The sequence below is a fragment of the Suricata suricatta genome, chromosome 8 (assembly GCF_006229205.1).
Source record: "Suricata suricatta isolate VVHF042 chromosome 8, meerkat_22Aug2017_6uvM2_HiC, whole genome shotgun sequence".
Taxonomy (NCBI): Eukaryota; Metazoa; Chordata; class Mammalia; order Carnivora; family Herpestidae; genus Suricata; species Suricata suricatta.
The window spans coordinates 20,749,540-20,770,143 of NC_043707.1; the positions used below are offsets into that span (position 1 = coordinate 20,749,540).

Below are 20,604 nucleotides of genomic sequence, written 5' to 3' on the forward strand. Positions count from 1 at the left end.
CCCCACGTGTCTCCACAAGCCCCCCCAGCTCACTTGTGTGTGTTACAGTGTGAGAAGCACCGGTCTGGTCGTAGATCAGACCACCCGGTCTTCCATCTGGCTCTGTGCTCGGTGGCTGTGAGGTCTGGGCCAGGTTCCCTAATCCGACCTTCTGTCTCTCTTCCAGAGAATGGGAATACTGCTACCTATTTCATCGGTGCTCTAAGGATTAATGAGATCCTGAAAAGTACCAAACTTGGCATGTGACACTGAGTAAGGGCCTACTACATTGTTGTTGTTGTTTAATGTTTATTTGTTTTTGAGAGAGAGTGTGAGCAGGAGAGGAGCAGAGACAGAGAGACACAGAATCCGAAGCAGGCTCCAGGCTATGAGCTGTCAGCACAGAGCCCAACGCAGAGCCCAAACTCACAAACTACAAAATCATGTCCTGAGCTGAAGTCGGAAGCTTAACTGACTGAGTCGCCCAGGTGCCCCAGTCTGTTGGTTTTTTGGTTTTGTTTTTTTCAGGAGAGTTCAGAAAGACCACCTAACAGGGTACCTCGCTAGCTCAGTGGGAAGAGCCTGGGACTGTTGGCGTTGTGAGTTCAAGCCTCACATTGGGTGCAGAGACTACTTAAAATCTTTGAAAAAAAAAAAAGAAAGAAAGTAGGGTCACCAGTCTGCCAGTCTGGCTCAGTTGGTGGAATGTGTGACCCTTGATTTTCAGATTGTGAGTTCGAGCCCCACGTTGTGTAAGAGATTGCATAAAAATAAAATCCTTAAGGGGCGCCTCGGTGCCTCAGTCAGTAGGTGTCTGACTTCAGTCCAGGTCATGATCTCATGGTCTGTGGGTCTGTGGGTTCAAGCCCTGCGTCAGGCTCTGTGCTGACAGCTCAGAGCCTGGAGCCTGCTCCGGATTCTGTGTCTCCCTCTCTTTGCCTCTCCCCCAGTTGTAATCTCTCTCTCAATAATAAATAAACTTTTAAAAATATTTTAAAAATAAAATCCTTAAAAATAAATAGCATTTTAAAATAAAACAAAATAATAATCTGAGAAGTGATCAACCCCTTTGATCAAAAGAATGAATCATCTCTCTCATCATAGAAGAAATGCAAATTCTTTTAAAATAAGTAGTCTTTCCCCTTTCCTCCCCAGATTCAGTGCCGGGGAAGAAAAAACCAGAATCTTCTAGCACTTACTAATGGATTTATAAAGCGGTCCAGTCACTGTGGTCAGAATCTGGTGATGCCGAAGGGAGAGCGGGCAGGGGTGCACACGTTCAGTGGCCCGGAAATTGCAATCTTGAGTGGAAACCTGAGATCTCGGCCCAGGACCCAAAAAGGCTCACGGCAATGTTGCGATGGCCACATCCTGGACCTGGAGCAGGGCTGGGGTACCAAGGACAACTAATGGTCTGTCCCAGGGGCCACAGTGAGGGATCGTGGGGGGTGGGTCACCAAGACAGAAACCTGAAAGGCGAATGTACTCCTGTTTATTTTGTGGAAGCCAAATACACAATGTTATTGTGTCCAAATTCATCAATGGACAAAAAGATCTGAAAAAAAAACCCGAGTTAGACCATATCATAGATTATTTCAATGTTCTAGCGGCTTCTATTTTCCTCACACTGTAAGGTCAAAGGGATGCCACATTCCAACAAAAGACGTTTTGAGAAGGTGACATACTTTTGCCAGAATTACACTGCGTATCAGTGGAAAATTAATGGCTTTATTAGTAGACAGCGCTGAGAAGTCTGGCTCATTCTGTGGTGAAAATTAAACCTGGATCTCCTGGGCAAAGTTGAATTGAAATGGTTTAAAAGTAATATTCAATATTTAGCAGCCGGTAGGGCCTGGCATCGACCGATGAGGATAAATGTTGGATCGCACAGAACAGCGGCCAGCCAACGCGTGTGCACATCGGGGTGCGGTGGCTGGACCTCAGGCCTTGATGGCCAAAACATGAAAGGGCAACCTAACAAGCTAACGGCAGAAAATGTAAAATATCGGAACTCTTAAATAGGAAATCAAACAGCAATGGATCATAGGGCGAAATCATTCACGCGTGGATATCACAACTGAGCATTCCCGTCCGGCGTAGGCCACCCTGAAAACTCAAGCCCGGCTGCCATCCAGAGAGCCGTTTCTGCAACCGTTTGGGCGGCACATGGAAAGGGAGACCCAAAGGCTGAGCATGCAAAGAAACCCCCTGATTTCTGAGCGGGTGAATGTACATTAAGACTCGCCACCACTTTACTCCCAACAGGCTGGCAAAAATGAGAAAGCAGGGCAGTCACAAGAGCCGGTGAGGATGAGGAGAAATGGGACCCTCATAGGGGATGCTCCGTGACCAGTGGTGAGAAAACTTTGGTAGAACCATAGGGAAGTTAGCCTGTCTGACCCGTAAGCCCATCCTGGGTCCCCATGTTGGAGAACCTTCCACACAAGCGTGGAAGGGGACCCACGATAGTTGTTCCTGTGGCTGGTTGATGCCCTGAGGGGCTTGAGGCGCCCTGGTGCCCGCCACGTGACGGACGTGCAGGATGCAGCGGAGGCCCACTGAGGAACGGCCCGCAGAGCCGCTCAGGCGATGAGGCCCACGCCCAGGAAGCACCACGTATTGAGAGGAAAGAACAGCACGCGGGCACCACACATGAGAATGGGTGCCCAGGATGGCATGCAGAGAGCAGGGAAGAGAAAGCTGTGAAAACCAGAGCCGCCTTTCGCGGACTAGAATCTGGAGATCCAAACAAAAACAGGTCAACATGCTCAGTGATGCCCTTAAATGTGTGCACATCAGGAAGGTGCCTATAGAGGGTTCCGGGGTGAGGAAGACACGCCAGGCTGGGTGTCCGCCTGCCTGGGCTTAAGTGAGCGCGTGTGGGGGGCTGGACCACTTACGTTCCTGCAGGCCACAGAACCACCCCGTGTTCGCGACCCAAGCAAACCCACCCGCCAGTCCCCCCCTCCCCCAGCTGGCCACTGCTGGTCCTAGCCCCCACATCCCAGGCCTGGGATGCCCGCCCGCCCCTCTATTGCCACTCGCTCTAAATCTGAGCACTTCCATAGAACAAACGTTCCCAGGAAGCAAGGAGGGTCGGTGGGAATGAGGGACACCTTCCCCGTATCCTGCGGGGGCTGCAAATGCAGCATGCCCAAGGGACGGAGCCACGGTTCGCTCAGCATGGCAGTAACAACCACACAACTGACCAAGTAACCAATGGCTTGAAATCAGGGTCAACGGGAGAGGGGGTGGGGGGTAGGGAGGGGCAAAGTTCGCTGCTAGATTTTGCTTCAGCTTAAAGATAAGCCTATACAGGGCCAACGGAGACAGCTGTCCTCCCTCAGGTCCAGGCTGCGCATCAAAATGGGGCACAGGGTTTCAGCCCCAGACCTCGATGAGGTCCCCAGATTCCATGCCCAGGTCAGCAGGCAGCTCCTTGCCTGAAAGCTTTGTCCCATCAAAGAAGAAGGAGAGCTTGTGGCCTGAGAGTCCCATGGTCTCCTCGTAGCGGGACATGAGGGTCTTGAGAGGAGAATCCTGGATAGAGAGGAAGAAAACGGATGTTTTCAAAAGAGTTTGAAAAGACTGGGGGGGGGGGCCTGGATGGCTCAGTCAGTAGAACGCGTGACCCTTGTTCATGGCATCAAGTCCCATGTTGGATGTAGAGATGATGTAAAAATAAAAGTTTTAATGGAGCGCCTGGGTGACTCCGTTGGATGAGCATCTGACTTCAGCTCAGGTCATGGTCTCACAGTTTGGGAGTTCGAGCCCCGTATCAGGCTCTGTGCTGACAGCTTGGAGCCTGGAAACTGCTTCGGATTCTGTGTCTCCCTCTCTCTCTGCCCCTTCCCTAATCATGCTCTGTCTGTCTCTCTCTCAAAAATAAATGTTTAAAAAAACAAAAAAAAGCAAAAAACAAAAAAAACCTCACAATTAAGGGACACCTGAGTGGCTCAGTCAGTTAAGCATCCAACTTCAGCTCAGGTCATGATCTCACAGTTTGTGAGTTGGGAGCCCCACATTGGACTCTGTGCTAAGAGCCTGGAGTCCACTTTGGATTCTGTGTCTCCCTCTCTCTCTGCCCTTCTCCCACTTGTGCTCAGTCTGTCTCTGTCTCTCAAGAATAAATAAATGTAAAAAAAATTTTTTAGGGACGCTTGGGTGGCTCAAGTCGGTTGAGCATCTGACTTCAGCTCAGGTCATGATCTCATGGTTCATGGGTTCGAGCCTCGCATCAGGCTCTGTGCAGATAGCTCAGAGCCTGGATGGAGCCTGTTTCAGATTCTATGTCTCCCTCACTCTCTGTCCCTCCCCCACTTGTACTCTGTCTCTCTGTCTCAAAAATAAACTATAAAAAAATTTCCTTTAAACCTCACAATTTAAAAATAAACATTAAAATTTAAAAAAAAATTATGTTTTATTTATTAATGAGAGAGAAACAGAGCATGAGTAGGAGAGGGGCAGAGAGAGGGAGACACAGAATCTAAAGCAGGCTCCAGGCTCTGAGCTAGCTGCCAGCACAGAGCCCGATGAAGGGCTCAAAGCCATGAACCATGAGATCATGACCTGAGCCGGAGTCGGATGCTCAACCGACTGAGCCACCCAGGTGCCCCCAAATTTTTTTAATAAAAAAATAAGATAAAATCTTAAAAAATAAAAAAGAATTTGAAATGAGGGGCTGAGAACTTACAGAGATGGACAGAGGACTCAGAACAGAGAGGACAAGGGGACGAATCAAGTCAAAGCCCACAGAGGGGAAAGCGAGTGGACAAAGAAGCCAGCACCGCCAGGGCCCTCTCTAGGGGACTGGGCCACAGAGGCCAAGGCTGCAGGCCCTGGGTCAGGCAGGTTCTGCAAGCCCCAAGCTTCTCACCTCCCAATGAGGCATCTGTCATGGCGATAGAGACAGCCCAGACCCGAGTGAGGATGGCCCGAGCTGAAGGCCAGGCTCTCCCACTCAGCTCATGTGCGGCCTTGGACAAGTGCCCTGGTAAGTGCGAATGTGACCATTTCCCATTTCCAAACGGGAACAGGGCCTTTGCAGATGTAATTGGGTGAAGACGAGGGTGTACTCACTGAGGGTGGGGACCAGTGACTGGCGTCCTTGCAAGAAAAGACACAGGGAGGACACCACAGGACGCAGACTAGGGGCGAGGGGTGGGGGCAGCTGCAGGCCAAGGAGTACGCAGGACTGGTGGCCACATCCAGGAGCCAGGAAGAGGCAGAGGGTTTCAGAAGGAGCGGGGGGCCCCTGCTGCTCCGACTCTTGGTCTCTAGGGCCTTGCGAGAACCGGGCAGTTTTAAGCCCCCCAGTTTGTGGTGTTTTGCTACAGCAGCCCCACGAAAAGACACTGCAAATTGTCTCGCCTCTCTAGACCCGCATCCTTATTTGTTAAATGAAAGCAACGGAGGCGGTTCCTGGGCAGCGGCACCGTGAAACTCACCAACGCCCTGACTGGGAAGTAATTATCTCTAGCGCGGGGACTGTCGCTCAGAAGCGTGGCGCAGTTGCTCCTGTGGCCTTCCCTGGTTATTGTCCAAGGGTCCTCTCCATTTTAAGCAGAAGGAGTTGGGAGACTAGAGCAGAGGTTCCCAGCACACAGGGGAGCGAAGCTGAACGACGGGCTCTCCCCTCTCTACAACCGGAGGAACCCAAACCGCTCAGGACTCGGGTTGGGGGAGCCGCCCGTGGGTAGCTGACTGGAGAGACGCGGTCGGCAGAGGCCAGGGCGAGGGGCACGGACAGTCGTTATCTCCCACTCACCGGAGACAGCGACACCTCCAGCATCTGGTGCTTCTCCTTGCCCTGTACCCGCAGCTGGAGCAGGTGAGACATCCCTGAGGTCTCCGAAGAACTTGCTAGCACCACGCAGTCTGTGGGAGGCAGGATCAGGAAGCCAGGCCTAAGTGGGGACTGGAAGTACAGCCCCCTCCAGCCCTTTGCCTCTGGCCCCTCCCTGTGGCCAAAGCCTCCTTGAGGCCCCGCCTCCCTGCCTTCCTCTCACCAATGATGTCTGCCACTCCAAGCTTCAGGGTCCTGGGAGTGGCTGTGGGGGACAGCTCTGTCTCTCCAAAGAGCAAGAGGATCCGGCTTGGGGACACCCCCAGATGGGTGGCCATGTGGTCCACCACGGTCTGTAGAGGCTCCGACTGGGGAAGGGACAAGAAGCAAAGGAGGCCACCTCCTGATGTGCCCCGCACCCCCACCTCCAACATGATCATGGCCTCTGCTCCCCACTGAGCTCCTCAGCCGGGGTTCCGTCTGTTTACCTGGCAAAGTACGGAGTAAAGTCGCGTCAGTGTGGGGGTGCGGGGAGGTGACACAAAGAAATGAAGCAGCCGTGAGTTAGGAGGGAAGAGGGCAGGGGTGGGGAATGCCGCAGACTGGATCTCACTTGCTGCCTCTAACAGGCCAGCTGTCCCCAGCTCTGGCTGACGGTGCCCTGTGGGAGCCACAGGCCAGTGCCACTCCTTCTTCCTAGCTAAGAGAAGCCAGGCAATGGGTCCTTTGTGCGACACCGTTCATTGCGGAGGCTGGCCACGAACTCACGTTTGAAAAGCCTTCTGCGTCTGCGGGACAAAACAAGTAAGAGGCATGGTCCCATGGGCCGCATGTCTGCAATGTCCGGCTTGGCTGCTTGCCTGATGCGTCGTTACCGCTCAATAAATGGTTAGTTCTGTCGTCCCTCCTGTTTTGGAATTGGGCTCATCCCGACACAAACAGTCGCTTGCACCAGGAAACCGGAGGCACTCAGAGTGACTGAGTGACATCCGTGACTGACACAGTAGAAGCAGGCACTGACAGGCAGCACGGGGTCCGAGGGAAGGAACAGAGGAGGGAGGCAACCAAGCAAAGCTTCATAGGAGGCTTAAGGGGAGCCTTGAAGGGTGGGTGGAAAGTCTGCCGGAGAAGAGTGAGGGAAAGACAAAGGAAAGAGGGAACCCAAGACACAGTGGGGGCCAGAAGAGCCCTGGCTGGACGGGCAAAGCAAGACAGGGCCCCTTATGCCCTGATGCCACGCTCGCCCCACGGGCAGCTCCGGGGACCCTTCTCCCATGGCCCTTCGGGTGCTTACCATTCTCATGGGCAATCTGACCACATCCGCCCGGCACCTGATTTTCAGTGGGAAGAGTCGGGGTTTCTCAGAAAGGATGGGACCCTCCACTAGGACCACCTCATCTTCTTGGTTGTGGTGACCTTGGCCCTGGAGCTGCTTGGGACTCAGGCAGGAACGGAGGTCTTGGAGGCGCTTGTTCACCTCCCTGGGGTGCAGGAAGGATGCTGGGTCAGCCAGGGTGGGCCACCCGTCGAACTGTCCCCTCTCTACCCCAGGGAGCCCCCTGCCCTGGGCACCTTAACTTCTGGAGTGCCCGAGTATGCTTCCTGCTTTTGGTCCTCGGAGGAGGCGGAGGCAAAGGAGAGGTGTCCTGAACCCTACAGAGAGAAGAGAGGGCTGGTACGGAGGAAGAGGAAGGGATCCCAGCCCCATACCCGTCCTCGTGGGCTACGGACCCCTGGGGACCAAGTTGGGGAGGTGGGCTATCAAGAGGGAACACCTTCCGGTGACATCACCTTGTGGACACGGGAGAGGAAAGGTCAGGGACAACAGCCATCGTTTTGATACTCAGCGTGACCCAAAGAGTAGTGAGGAAAATGCCGAACTTTTAAGGGCAGTCGCTTCCCAGGTGAATATCTGAGAACATCCAACAGACACCCAGCGCTTAAAATTCTTTGACCCGGGGACCATCGTCATCGCCGCTTTCCAGAAAAGGAAAGCGAAGCCCAGAGATGGCTAAGAGACAGCGAGCTGTTACCAGGACGTGGATGGGACTAGCGGGTATTGGGCTAAATGAGATTAGTCAGTCAGAGAATGACAAGTATCACATGACTCCACTGCACGTGAGGAATTTAAGATAAAAAACAGATGAACATAAGGGAAGGGAAGCAAAAATACTATAAAAACAAGGAGGGGGACAAGACATAAGAGGCTCTTAAATACAGAGAACAAAGTGAGGGTTGCTGGAGGGATTGTGGGCGGGGGGATGGACTAAATGGGCAAGGGCATTAGGGAGGACACTTGTTGGGATGAGCACTGGGTGTTATATGTTGGAAATGAATCACTGGATTCTTCTCCAGACATCATCACTGCACTAGATGCTAACTACCTTGGATGTAAATTAAAAAATTTTAAAAAGAGAGACAGCTGGCCGGATCCGGAGCCACACCATCTGAAGTCTCCAGAACCACACCCTTAACCTCTGCATTTCTACCCCTCACACACAAAGCCAAAACACTCTGCTCCCATGGGTGGTCTTAAAGGGTCAGCCAGTGTCAGCCATCTCTGGCCCCAAGAACTTCATTCCTGGGGCGCCTGGGTGGCTCTGTCGGTTAAGTGTTTGACTTCAGCTCAGGTCATCATCTCCTGGTTGGAGAGTTCGGGCTCCCCGTCTGGCTCTCTGCTGTCAGCACAGAGCCCGCTTCGTATCTTCTGTTCCCTTCTCTCTCTGCCCCTCCCCCGCTTGCACTCTCTCGGTCTCCCTTAAAATAAATAAACTTTTTAAAAAGTGTTAAAAAAAAAATGGGGTGCCTGGGTAGCTCAGTCAGGTAAGCATCTGGCTTTGTCTCAGGTCATGATCTCATGGTTCATAGGTTCGAGCCCCATGTCAGTCTCTGTGCTGACAGCTCAGAGTCTAGAGCCTGCTTCAGATTCTGTATTTCTCTCTCTCTGACCCTCCCATGCTCATACTGTCTCTCTCTGTCTCTCAAAAAATAAATAAATAAATAAATCAGATAAGCAGGACCTTGCAGACAACTGCTTTAAAAAAAAAAAAAGTTAAAAAAAAAAACAAACCAGAAACAACTTCATTCCTCCCTGAGCCTGAAGACTCCCTCCATCCCTTCTCCTTACCCTTTCAGGAGGCACCCAAGGATCCTGCCCACCTCAGCCCACACCTCCTGCTCCCTTTCCGCTCCTGGGGTCCCTAGGGCCCCAGCCTCACTCACAGAAATGCCTCCTTTGTCTTCTTTTCTGAGTCCCTACTCCTCAGCTTCTTCATCCAGGGTGAATCTGGAAACGGGGCATCCTCAGCAAGCGGACTGCTAGAATCTGCCACATCTGCCTCTGGGGACAGAGGAGGAAAGGCGGAAGGAGTTAGCTAAGAGGGGACAGCAATCGGCCAAGGAGAGGCATGTCAGGTCCTGAGAAAGGCAGGCACTTGGGTGGCTCAGTCGGATGAGCGTCCGACTTCTGCTCAGGTCATGATCTCACCATCTGTGAGTTTGAACCCCACATCAGGCTCTGTGCTGACAGCTCAGAGCCCGGAGCCTGCTTCCGATTCTGTCTCTCTCTCTCTCTCAAAAATAAATAAACATTAAAAACTAAAAAAAGAAAAAAGAAAAGGCGGAGCCCAAGGGGCCCCAAGGAAAGGATGAATAGAAATCTAACAGAGCGGGAGTGTCTGAGCCTCATGCTAAGCCACGAGCCCCACGAAAGTGAGACTTGGATGAAAATTGGAAGGTGGGCCACTCCAGCCAAGTTATGATTAACTTAATCTTTCTCACTTTTTTGATCACGTGCAGCCTAGAAATATGGGGAAAACATGTTATTTCCTTAACATACCTTGCAGGCCTTGGACCTCATTATACATATACGTATTACACACATAGTACGTGTATTCCTTATTATACATGTACATACTACCGTGTATGTGACAGAACACACTTCAAACCAGATGCTGGCAAGGATGATTTTTTTTTTTAATGTTCCTCTTCTTTTCTTCCTGTACTGGGCTGGATGAGCTGAGCGAGAGCACACAGGAGCCTGGGGGAGGAGGTGGCGTAGCGGGGGAGGGGATGAGGTAGAGACCACAGGCCCGCTGAGCCCACCTTTCTCAAATTTCTTCCATGTGAGCATCATGATCACATTTTGCCATACCTCTGTGATATTTAGTATCTTTTTAAAATTTTTTAAATGTTATTTATTTTTGAAGGAGAGACAGGGTGTGAGCAGGGGAGGAGCAGAGAGAGAAGGAGACACAGAACCAGAAGCAGGCTCCAGGCTGAGTGGTCAGCCCAGAGCCCGATGCGGGGCTCAAACTCACGAGCCGTGAGATCATGACCTGAGCCGAAGCCGGACACGTAACCAACTTAGCCACCCAGGCGCCCCTTTAATATCTTTTTATAATCACTCATGTTAACTACGATTTCTTGTAACAGGAACCCAGAGGTTTATTCTAGAATGTAGAAGCTCTTTTTCATTTGTTTGCCATCAACCAAAGATCATCCTTAACCACAAAAATAAATACTGCAAAAACAAAGCAATGATAATATGCCGCAGGCCGGTGGTTCTCGACCAGAAGCAATTTTGCCTACCAAAGGACATGCAAGGATGCCCCGAGACAATTTCTATTGTCATAATGAGGAGGGGGCGGGGCCCAGAGTGTGTGACACTGGCCCCTGGCAGGTAGAGGTTGGAGTGCCGCTAAGCATCCTATGATGCACAGGACAGGTCCCCACAGAGAATTACTGTCCAAATGTCCATAAGGTCAAGGCTGAGAAACTCTGTCCTCGATAAATGTGGCACTGGTTAGACACATGAGATTCTGCATTTCTGACAAGCTCCCAGGAGACGGCTAGTGCTCCTGGGCCTACACTTGGACAAGTGTACCTTGTCTAAACTTGTACAAAGACAGAGGTACCTTTGCATGTCTACATTCCAGGTACCATCCTAAACCATACATGTAGCCCAAGAGAGAACTTCTTATGTATTCTCTCTAATTAATTCTCACCAAAATCCTTTGGCACAGGACCCCTCGTATCCCAATTTTCCTGATGACAAAATGCATTGAGAGATGCACTTGCCCAAGGTCACACAGCTACTAACAGGTAGAGCTGAGATTCGAACCCAGGCCCCCTGGTTCCTAAATCAGCCTTTGATCATCCTACCATGCTTGTTCCTGGTACAGAAGGCTTGGTCCAAGGTCTGTATTTGCCCACCGGATCCCTTCCTTATTAAACTTGATTCCTATTCACTGCCTTTGGGTGGTTTGCAAAACAAACAAAAAAAAAATCCCATCACTGAGGGAGGGCAGTTCTGTTAAGATTCGAAGAACACCAAGCTGGCTCCAGAGTGTTCCCAAGCAACTTGCTGCAGATGTACCACGATGTTACAGATTCTCAACCCCTCCGCCTCCCCTGCCCCCAGGATTACAGAACCCGAATCTCTGGGAATGGCCTAGAAATCGGGAGATTAGCACACTCTTGCGCCTATCAGGCTGGGGGGACAGGTGGTTGGACAGCTCTTTCTGCGCCTTCCGGTTAACACTCATCTCATTTTGGGCCATAAGCTTTTTTCTGGCTAGGAAATTCATGCCTTTCCCTTGAGCCTCAGGAATAAAATGAAGTGCAGAGATGGAAACTCCAGGAAGCTTCCTCAGAGAGGACAGCACTGGGCACCTCTCTCTGGAAAGTCTGCCCCTACCTTCCTCAGCTTCTGGAGGACAGAGTTTCAGAAGAGACAGGTGATCTGGGATGAGACGAAGGCTGCTTTTCACCTGTAAGGACAAACGTGAATCAGTCCCAAGCCCTCCCTCTACTGAAAGGGAAAACAGGATGACTCTTCCTGTTCTCCACTCTCAAGTCCAAGTCCTCTCTGGGCAGGTCAGGAGCCCAGCTTCCACAAGATCCACATTAGAGTACCCTTCCTACTACAAGCCCTTTCCCTAAGGCATTCTGAGGAGTCAGGTTTAGTTTTTCTTTTACAGTCTTACTAGAGTGCTATCCATTCTGCTACCTTGGAATCCCGGGGAATCCCAGCTTCCTAGCTCACCCTACCACCAGGGGACCCCAGCTTCCTGGAGTCCCCAGTCTTCTCTGAACTTCCATGACGTTAGCTGCCTGGATCCTTAGCAACGGGCCCCAACCTCAAAACCCAACATGCCCCAGATCCCAGCCCCAGGTCCTGCCAGCCCCGCTCAGAAGCATACGGGATCCCGGCCCCTTCGCCTCTCTGCTCTGGACACTCCAGCTCCCGGAAATCCCAAACTCCTACCACACTCCAAACCTCTTCACCTCTCCAATATGCAGAAACCTCCGGGACCCTACCTATCCGTTTTCAAGGCCCCAACTCCTGCGTCCGTTTTAGTCTCCCAACACCAGCCTCAGAAAACTCATCTGAACAGCTCTTCCAGACCCAGCCCTTCTGCGTTAGCCCTCCCGGGGACCGCGCCGCACCTTCCCGGAGTACACCGGAATAACCGGTGCCTCCCCTGGATCCAGCAGCCGCCGCCGCCGCCTGACAGGGGCCCGCGGGGCTCCGGCCGGCGGCGCGTCCGCCCCTTCGCTGTCACTGTCGCTGTCGTCCCGGAGGGCAGCCGGCACTGGGGACTCTAGGTGAGGGACCTCGACCGACTCCGCAGCGCTGTGCGCCGTTGTGACCTCCAGGATATCTTCATCGCTGTCGCTGACCAAGTCCACAAACATCGAGTCCAGGGTGGGCCGCGCTGGAGACCGCGGGACGCGAGGACGCCGGCCCCGGCCGCCCCGGGACCCATGAGCCCCTCGGCCAACACTGCCGCCCCGGGGTCTACGGCCCCGCTTCCTCACTGGATCCGCCATGGCACACACCCGCCGACCACAATCCCCCGCCTTCTAGACGCCTCGTCCGGCCCCCTTCAGCGACCTGCGCCCATCATTGGGTAAACCGCCTGCTAGTCAACATCCCTCCCCGCCCACAACCCCTGGCTCCTCTCCCCACCTTTTCATTGGTTGCTGCACCCGCCCATCAGGCATTCACCACTGAAACCATGGCGCCAAAGATTCCAATCAGCCTCAGCGCAATCAGCGTGGCTTTCGATTCGTTCCGGCTCACCATTGGTCGTCTGCCTCTCCTCCTGACCAGCCCACTTCAGGCCCGCGTGTTCCTGGGGGGCGAGCGAGCGGGGCATCTTGGGAATCGTAGTCCTCAAGTCCTCAGACTGCAAAGTGGAGGAAGACGGCTTCCGAATTGTTTTTAGAAACCGCGGGATCAGGTTTTAGTTCTCTCTGGTATGGCTGTTATTGTTTCCCGCAACTACGTCGTGGGCTAATTCCACTAATCGCCACCCCGACACACACACCCTTCCTCACGCGCAGAATCCACACGGTACACACCCCGGCCCAGCACTTCAACTCCACTTAGCTATGAACCTCCCACATCACACATATCACACATACCCTCCCTTACACCCGACGCCCCCGACAGACGGGCTTCACGCGCAATGTTAACACAACACACGCCCTCGCAACACCCTCCAGCAGCACACACCTAAGCACAACACGCCTCGAAAACAACACCTAGAGGGTCAAATCTAGGTGAAAAATAAGAGGCTTTATTCTCCCTGTTGAAAAGAAGGGGTGTGACTTCCCTCTCTCCCACTTTTGTTTCAGAATGCCTTTCTTCGTCCTTTGCAAATGATTGTACGTGCCTCTTGTGGTTAAATAGTGTCTCGCAAGTCTCATAATTCAGGAGCTGAAAGTCATCTTTTTAAATGCAACCTTCTAGGGCGATAGAGGATAGATCAGATCTCCCAGTTCCTGGGAGGGGGGATAACAGCCTAACTTTGGTGGAGGGCTTGCGTTGATACATTAAACTACCTCGGATCAGAAATAGGTGAGAAGCTTGTTTCTCCCCTGGACATAAGCCAATAACCATTATAAAGTTAGGATGAACTAGGCGGGACTAATGATGTTGGGTTTTGACATTTTTATCTTGGAAACAGGATAAGGGGTTGTACCTGCTTGGCTCCCTGTAGAATTGCTTATGTGAAACTGAAGGAAAAACAAAAAACCTGATTCAAAATGAACTTGAGGGACATGTGGCCAGCTCAGTGGGTAGAGCACATGACTCCCCATCTCCATGTCCTGAGTTCGAGCCACACATTGGATGAAGAACTTGATGTGGGGCCACGAGCCTACAGGCCAAGAAAGAATTCTTGAGGTATCTTTGGTGCAAAGAGGTGCTTTATTATAGCACAGGGACAGGAACCGTGGGCAGAAAGAGCTACACTTTTGCTCTATGAAGCTGGTGATTATATGCTTTGTGCTCAAGAGGGAGGGGGCACGCAGGGAGTACTAGATCGTAAATGTTTTCTTTGAACTTCTAATCATAAAACTTGCAAGATTTGTCTCATCATTCAGTTCGATATTAACCATGGGCAGGCTGTAAAGGCAGTCATGAGACTCTTTAACAGTGTAGGAGCCACGGGTCACCTGGGTGGCTCAGTCAGTTAACACTCTAACTCTTGATTTCGGCTTAGGTCATGAGCTCATGGCTCATAAGTTCCAGCCCTGCATGGGGCTCTGCGCTGAGTGTGGAGCCTGCCTGTGATTCTCTCTCTCCCTCTCCCTCTCTCTCTCTCTCTCTCTCTCTGCCCCTACCCTGCTCGTGTGCATGCTCACTCGCTCTCTCTGAAAAAATAAACTTAAAAAAAAAAAAGAATGTAGCAGCCAAAAAACAAACAAACGAAAGAGCAGAGCAGCTAGCACGTATCTGAGCCTCATCGGAATTATGTAGACTTTGGATCTGCCTTCTGGGCTAAAGGTGAACATTTTCTGTTTTATCCTTCATCAGCGTTTACTTACCAAAAAAAAAAAAAAAGAAGAAGTTGGAAAACCAGAGCGGGGAGCTCTTAATCCTACCGCTCCTTACAGCCTTTTCCAGAACCCACAAGAGACTTAGGTTGTATTTGCAAGAGGCAAGAGCCTACCCCAGCAGATTTTCCCCTCAACCCATCAACAGCCCGGTCCATGTGAGAGGGAGAGGGGCACAACTCAGCCAATGGGAAGCCCCTATGCTCGGAACTCCCAGTTCAGTCCGGTGAACTCTTTGTTACAACAGCCACTCTCATAACGCTCCCCAGTCTTTCCTATAATTTTGTAGAGCTTGCAAGTCCTGAATAGTATTTCTCTGCTCCTCCTGAATAAACCTGTTTTTGCTGGAAAAATAACTGACACTTTCGTTCTTTTATTTATAATTAATTTTTTTTGAGAGAGAGAGAATGCCCGCGAGGTGGGGGTGAGAGACCAAGAAAGAGGGGGAGAGAGAGAATCAGAAGCAGGCTCCACATTCAGGGTGGAGCCCAACACGGGGCTTGATTCCGTGACCCTGAGATCATGACCATCGCCAAAACCAAGAGTCAGATAATCAACTGACTGAGCCACCCAGGCACCCCGTAATGGTTTTATTCTTCTGGTTTAATGCTTCCAGTCATAAAGTCTGTTTTCTGTCTCTATCACCTTTGCGGGGGGAGGGTCTGCAGTGGAAGATTTTGGTTTTTTCACACCCACCACCAACATCGTGCACCTCAGAAACTACATATCCTCCACACATCTACCTTGCTTGCAACTCCTGTGAGTCAGGCACAGCGCAGCTATACCCCTTCAACTCTTCACACCTTCCACATCGCCCCCAACCATCTGGCCCCTGCCACCTCACCCACACCACACTTCACACAGTACACACACAACACACAGCCAGCCCCACTGCACACCCAGTGCTCCCGTAACTTGGACTTCATGCATCCATCTAGTACGGCATCTTTGACCCCATTCCATCTGCCTTCTTCCACACGAATATCCCTGATAAATACACCCCAAGTTGGTCAGCGCACCCTTCACATCCTCCGTGCAGGCTCCGCCCAGACTGACTGGAGGTGTCCAACCCCAGCAGGTGGTGCTGTCTACCAGGGGACAAACGGCACCTCGGCTCCAGTAGAGGGGACTCCAAGGACCTCGCGGTCCCAGGAAATTCGGCCACTCCTTGTAGCCAGGCTGAGAGCAGAGAGATTGCACCAGAAAGGCTTCGGCCAGCCTCGAGGCCCACCTCGAGGCCACTGCAAACTAGGGAGGCAGAGGGTAGCCCTGAGGACCTGGAACTTCCCTCGAGCCTCCTTCTTCTCAAACCTCGTTCAAGACCAAAACAGAGGGAGGATGCCCGGATGATTCAGTCTGTTGGGCATCCAACCCTTGGCTTCTGCTCAAGTCAGGATCTCACAGTTCTTGCGTCACAGCTTGGAGCCTGCTTGGGATTCTCTGTCTCGTTCCCTCTCTGCCCCTCCCCTGCTCTCTTTCATTCTCTCTCTAAAGAAATGAAGAAACTTAAAACAAGAACAAAAACAGATAATCCAGGGGCGTCTGGGTGGCTCAGTCGGCTAAGCGTCTGACTCTTGATTTTAGCTCAGGTCACAATCTCACGGTTTATGAATTCAAACCCCGCTTTGAGCTCTGCACTGATAGCACAGAGCCTGCCTGGGATTTACTCTCTCTTCCTCTCTCTCTCTCTGACCATCCCTTGCTTGTGCTCGCTCTTCTCTCTCTGTCAAAATAAATAAACATTTAAAATTTAAAAAAAAACCAGATCGTCTGATTCCAGAGCACTGGGCTGGAGGCGGCACACCTCTATTTCCCAACTTCCCCCTGACATTTCCTTAGTGGCAGAGCCCAGGAGCGGCTCCAGCCTCTGCACTGAGTCTCAGGGCTTTCTGAGTGGTCCCTTCACTCCTCTTTCCCCACTTATTTCTGGAGCTCCTGATCTTTGTCATCTCCTGGCTGGGTACTAGGAGCACAGAGAAGACACCAGCATGGATTTGCCCCCAAGAAGGCAGGTCGCTTTTACGCGGAGTCACATGCTGGAATGCTTCGGGCATAGGCAGGGAAGTTCAAAGGACTGAAGCAGATGGATGAAAGGTAATAGGGAAGGGTGGGGATTATGGCAATTGGGAGAGCTTCTTTTGGTTAAGGTGGACGTTTGAATGCCGAGCTAGATCTGGATTTCTTACCCTTGAGTTTTTTTTCCTTTGCCACGGAGACTGTGTCCAAAATGGAAACCCAAGGTAATGCTGAAGGTTCATATCCCACCTCCCACACCCCGAACGTGTACTATGCAAGATATGGTAAGTATTGCTTTTATTTTTAAATTTTTTTAATGTTTATTTTTGAGAGAGTGTGAGCAGGGAAGGGACAGAGAGACGGAGACAGAGAATCCAAAGCAGGCTCTGCGTTATAAGCGCAAAGCCCAATGTGGGGCTCAAACTCACGAACCATGAGATCATGCCCAAGCTTAAGTCGAACACTAAACCGACTGAGCCACACAGGTATCCTTGAAGATTTTATTTTTAAGTCATCTCTACACCCAACATGGAGCTCAAACTTAACAACTCTGAGATTACGAGTCCCATGCTTTACCGATTAAGCCAGCCACGCACACCTCCTCTTCTTTATTTTTTTATTTTAAAAAATTTATTCTTTTAATAATTTTTATGTTTATTCATTTTTTTAAGAGACAGAGCACAAGCAGGGGAGGGGCAGAGAGAGGGACACACAGAATCCGAAGCAGGCTCCAGGTTCTGAGCTGTCAGCACAGAGCCCAACATAGGGCTTGAACTCAGGAACTGTGAGATCATGACCTGAGCTGAAGTTGGCCACTTAAACCAACCAAACCACCCAGGTGCCCCTAAAAAAATTTTTTTAGCTATTTATTTTTTGAGAGAGACAGAGTATGAGCTGGGTGGGGCAGAGAGAGAGGGAGATACAGAATCCGAAGCAGGCTCCAGGCTCTGAGCTGTCAGCACAAAGCCAGACATGGAGCTTGAACTAATGAACCATGAGATCATGACCTGAGCCAAAGTCAGATGTTCAACCAACTGAGCCACCCAGGTGCCCCTTCTTCTTCTTTTTAAAATAGATACCTGAGCTTAAAAGCAACACAGAATCTTCCTGGTACTAGAAATAAAGAAGGAAATCGAAGCCACAATGCTGAGTGGTGGCTGAAGTCAAGCAGTCCACAGGGACACTGAGATCCCTAGGATTGGGGTTTTCATACCCACATGGGGACAGAGGTCAAGCTGAAGCCCCAGAAATGGCTGAGAACTGAAACTGAGTGTCTTGCCCAAAACTAGGAGCTAAGAAAGGGCTGGCTCTTCTGGGCACAGAAGACAGAAAAAAAATCCCTCCACAGGCCCTGGGACGCAATGTGGAAGCAAGCCACCCAAACACAGTGGATGGAAAAAGTCACTGCAGGAAATCAAAAGCCCAAGGTTCGGGGCCCCTGGATGGCTCAGTCAGTTAAGCATCCGACTTCAGCTCGTGGGCTCCAGCCCCGAGTCGGGCTCTGTGCTGCCAGTCCAGAGCCTGGAGCCTGTCTTCGGATTCTGTGTCTCCCTCTTTCTCTGACCCTCCCCTGCTCACTGTCTCTCTCACAAAAATAAAAACAAAACATTTAAAAAAAATTTTAAAGAAAAGAAAAGAATCCCAACGTTCACCAAAGTATGGGCTTGGCGTCTGACCTAACCTCAAGGGGCCAACACCTGCTCTGAGAGACTCATGAATAAAATGGCCAGAAACTTGAGTAGCCTGTAAGACTGTGGCCGAAGCCAAAGCAAGCCGGCCCCCAGACAGTGGGGCCCAGGAAACTCAGGGACTCCTGCAGGCAGGAGAAGCATGAAGAAGTCAAAGAAACCTTCCATGGTGACATCCCCAAGGGGAAATTCAACCCATTATACAGATAATGGTAAGCACACCATGCCCCCTCCCTAAGGCTATTATACAGTCAGGGAAACTGAGGGTCACTGAACTTAAGTAAGTTACCTAAGGTCAGTTGGCAAAAAGTATTCCATTTCTCCATGACTCAGGCTTCTTAGCTGTAAAATGAGAATACGTTTAGCGTCCCTCCCTCAATGGATTGTTGTAAAGATAAAATGAGACAGGACCCATAAAGCACTTACTAGCAATGCTTGGCACGGAGTGGGTTAACACACAGAAAGTAAGTTGTAAAGGTTCAGAGATGAAGAAGGAAGACAGTCTCTAAAAAACAGGCCACTGCCAAGAAACAACTGGTACGTTAAGAAAAGTTCTGGCAATAAATTGTTAAGTACTGAAAAGTCTAGTCAGTCTTACATAGCACATTGAACCTTCTGGAGCAGGAGGTGGACTGGGTTTCAGAAAAGCACTGAGGCGGGGCGCTGGGTGGCTCAGTTGGATAAGCATCCGACTTCAGTTCAGATCATGACTTGGAGTTTGTGGGCTTGCTCGGAGCCTAGAGCCTGCTTCGGATTCTGTGTGTGTGTGTGTGTGTGTGTGTGTGTGTCCCTCTCCCGCTCATACTCTGTCTCTCTCTCTCTCTCAAAAATAAATAAACGTTAAAAATTAAAAATAAAAAGGTACTGGCACTGGGGAGCTGGAAGGCAGAAAAACCAGACCGACCAACCACGGATTCCCGCCTTTGCCTGAGACAAGAATCTGGGCCTGGTGGGGTTTGCTACGTTTTGGTTTCAGGACCTGGAGACTGTTCGCCCTCAAAGTCTTCGTGTTCATGCTTCATATCAGAAGCAAGCAATCTGTCAGAGAGTGGGCACAATGGCTGGAACGGCAGCCAGATTTCCGAGTCACACCCAGCCCTGCGAAGTGCGGGTAATGTGACCTCTGACAGGTTACTTGGCCTCTGACGTTTTCCGACGGACAAAATTGCAACCAGGAAGGAAGAGTATCAAGACAGTACAGGCTCTGGAATGAGACCGTTGGGAGTTCAAGTCCTGACCCCAGCAAGGCAAGCCTCAGGCATGTTATTTATAGCTTCTCTGCCTCAGCCTCCTCATCTATGAAATACGGTTGTTTATGAAGAGAAAATGAGCTAATCTACATAAACACATATATATTATATATACATAGAATACTTTGATAAAGTCCTAGCACCTAGGTGCTCAATAACCTTGTGAGGTTATGTAAAGATTAAATGAGGGGTGCCTGGGTGGCTCAGTGGGTTAAGCGTCCGGCTTGATTTCGGCTCAGGTCCTGATCTCATGTCTGGCATGGGGCTCTGTGCTCAAAGCACAGAGCCTGTTTCGGAAGCCTGTCTCCCTCTCTCTGCCCTTCCCCCACTCGTGGACCCACGTATGCGCGCATGCTCTCTCTCTCAAAAATAAATGTTAGGGGCGCCTGGGTGGCTCAGTCGGTTAAGCGTCCGGCTTTGTTTCAGGTCATGATCTCACGGTTGGTGGGTTTAAGCCCCGCGTCAGGCTCTGTGCTGACAGCCAGCTCAGAGCCTGGAGCCTTCTTCGGATTCTGTACCTCCCTCTCTCTCTCTGATCCTCCCTGCTCACGCTGTCTCTGTCTCTCAAAAATAAAAAACATTAAAAAAGTTTTTTAATGTTAAATTTTTTTTAAAAAAAGATTAACTGGTGTTGGAACATAGGAGCTGCTCAGTAAATTTTTTTTTCTAATGTTTATTTATTTTTGAGAGAGAGAGTGTGGTCAGGGGAGGGTCAGAGAGAGAGGGAGACAGGATCTGAAGCAGGCTCCAACTGTCGGCATAGAGCCCAATGCAGGCGAACCCACGAACCCTGAGATCATGACCTGACCCGAAGCTGACGCTTAACCAGCTGAGCCACCCGGGCGCCCCAGGAGATGCTCAGTCCATATCAGTGATGACTGCCAACTCCTGGATGGCTACCTCTGCACTAGGCACCCCCCGCTGCTGAATGAATGGTGGCTGAACAACTGAATGATGAGAGTGGCAGGCCAAGTGAGGGCATCAGACGCAGGCCAAGCCACCGGAGGGAGGAGGCCCTGTCGTCCCCAGGATGCAGCTG

The 20,604-nt window shown here is 51.0% G+C and overlaps 1 protein-coding gene across 1 annotated transcript; it reads right to left on the reverse strand.

Annotated features, from left to right (window-relative positions):
- Nucleotides 1-3,184: 3,184 nt before the first annotated feature.
- Nucleotides 3,185-12,677, reverse strand: NFATC2IP (nuclear factor of activated T cells 2 interacting protein). Its single transcript, XM_029949283.1, has 8 exons — nucleotides 12,215-12,677; nucleotides 11,463-11,535; nucleotides 8,987-9,104; nucleotides 7,337-7,417; nucleotides 7,059-7,245; nucleotides 5,988-6,132; nucleotides 5,747-5,856; nucleotides 3,185-3,519 (listed from the first exon to the last, which is right to left on the reverse strand). The coding sequence occupies exons 1-8, from the start codon at nucleotides 12,596-12,598 to the stop codon at nucleotides 3,361-3,363; spliced, it is 1,257 nt and encodes a 418-aa protein (XP_029805143.1). The 5' UTR covers nucleotides 12,599-12,677; the 3' UTR covers nucleotides 3,185-3,360.
- Nucleotides 12,678-20,604: the final 7,927 nt, after the last annotated feature.

Bases quoted from the DNA above. Each gene is read 5' to 3' on its own strand.
- NFATC2IP (XM_029949283.1), bottom strand. From the start codon at position 12,598: ATGGCGGATCCAGTGAGGAAGCGGGGCCGTAGACCCCGGGGCGGCAGT. The intron at 9,105-11,462 runs GTAGGGGCAGAC...CTCTGTCCCCAG, and splicing joins TCCTCCAGAAGCTGAGGAAG to AGGCAGATGTGGCAGATTCT. The intron at 3,520-5,746 runs GTGAGTGGGAGA...CTCTCTATCCAG, and splicing joins TGGAGGTGTCGCTGTCTCCG to GATTCTCCTCTCAAGACCCT.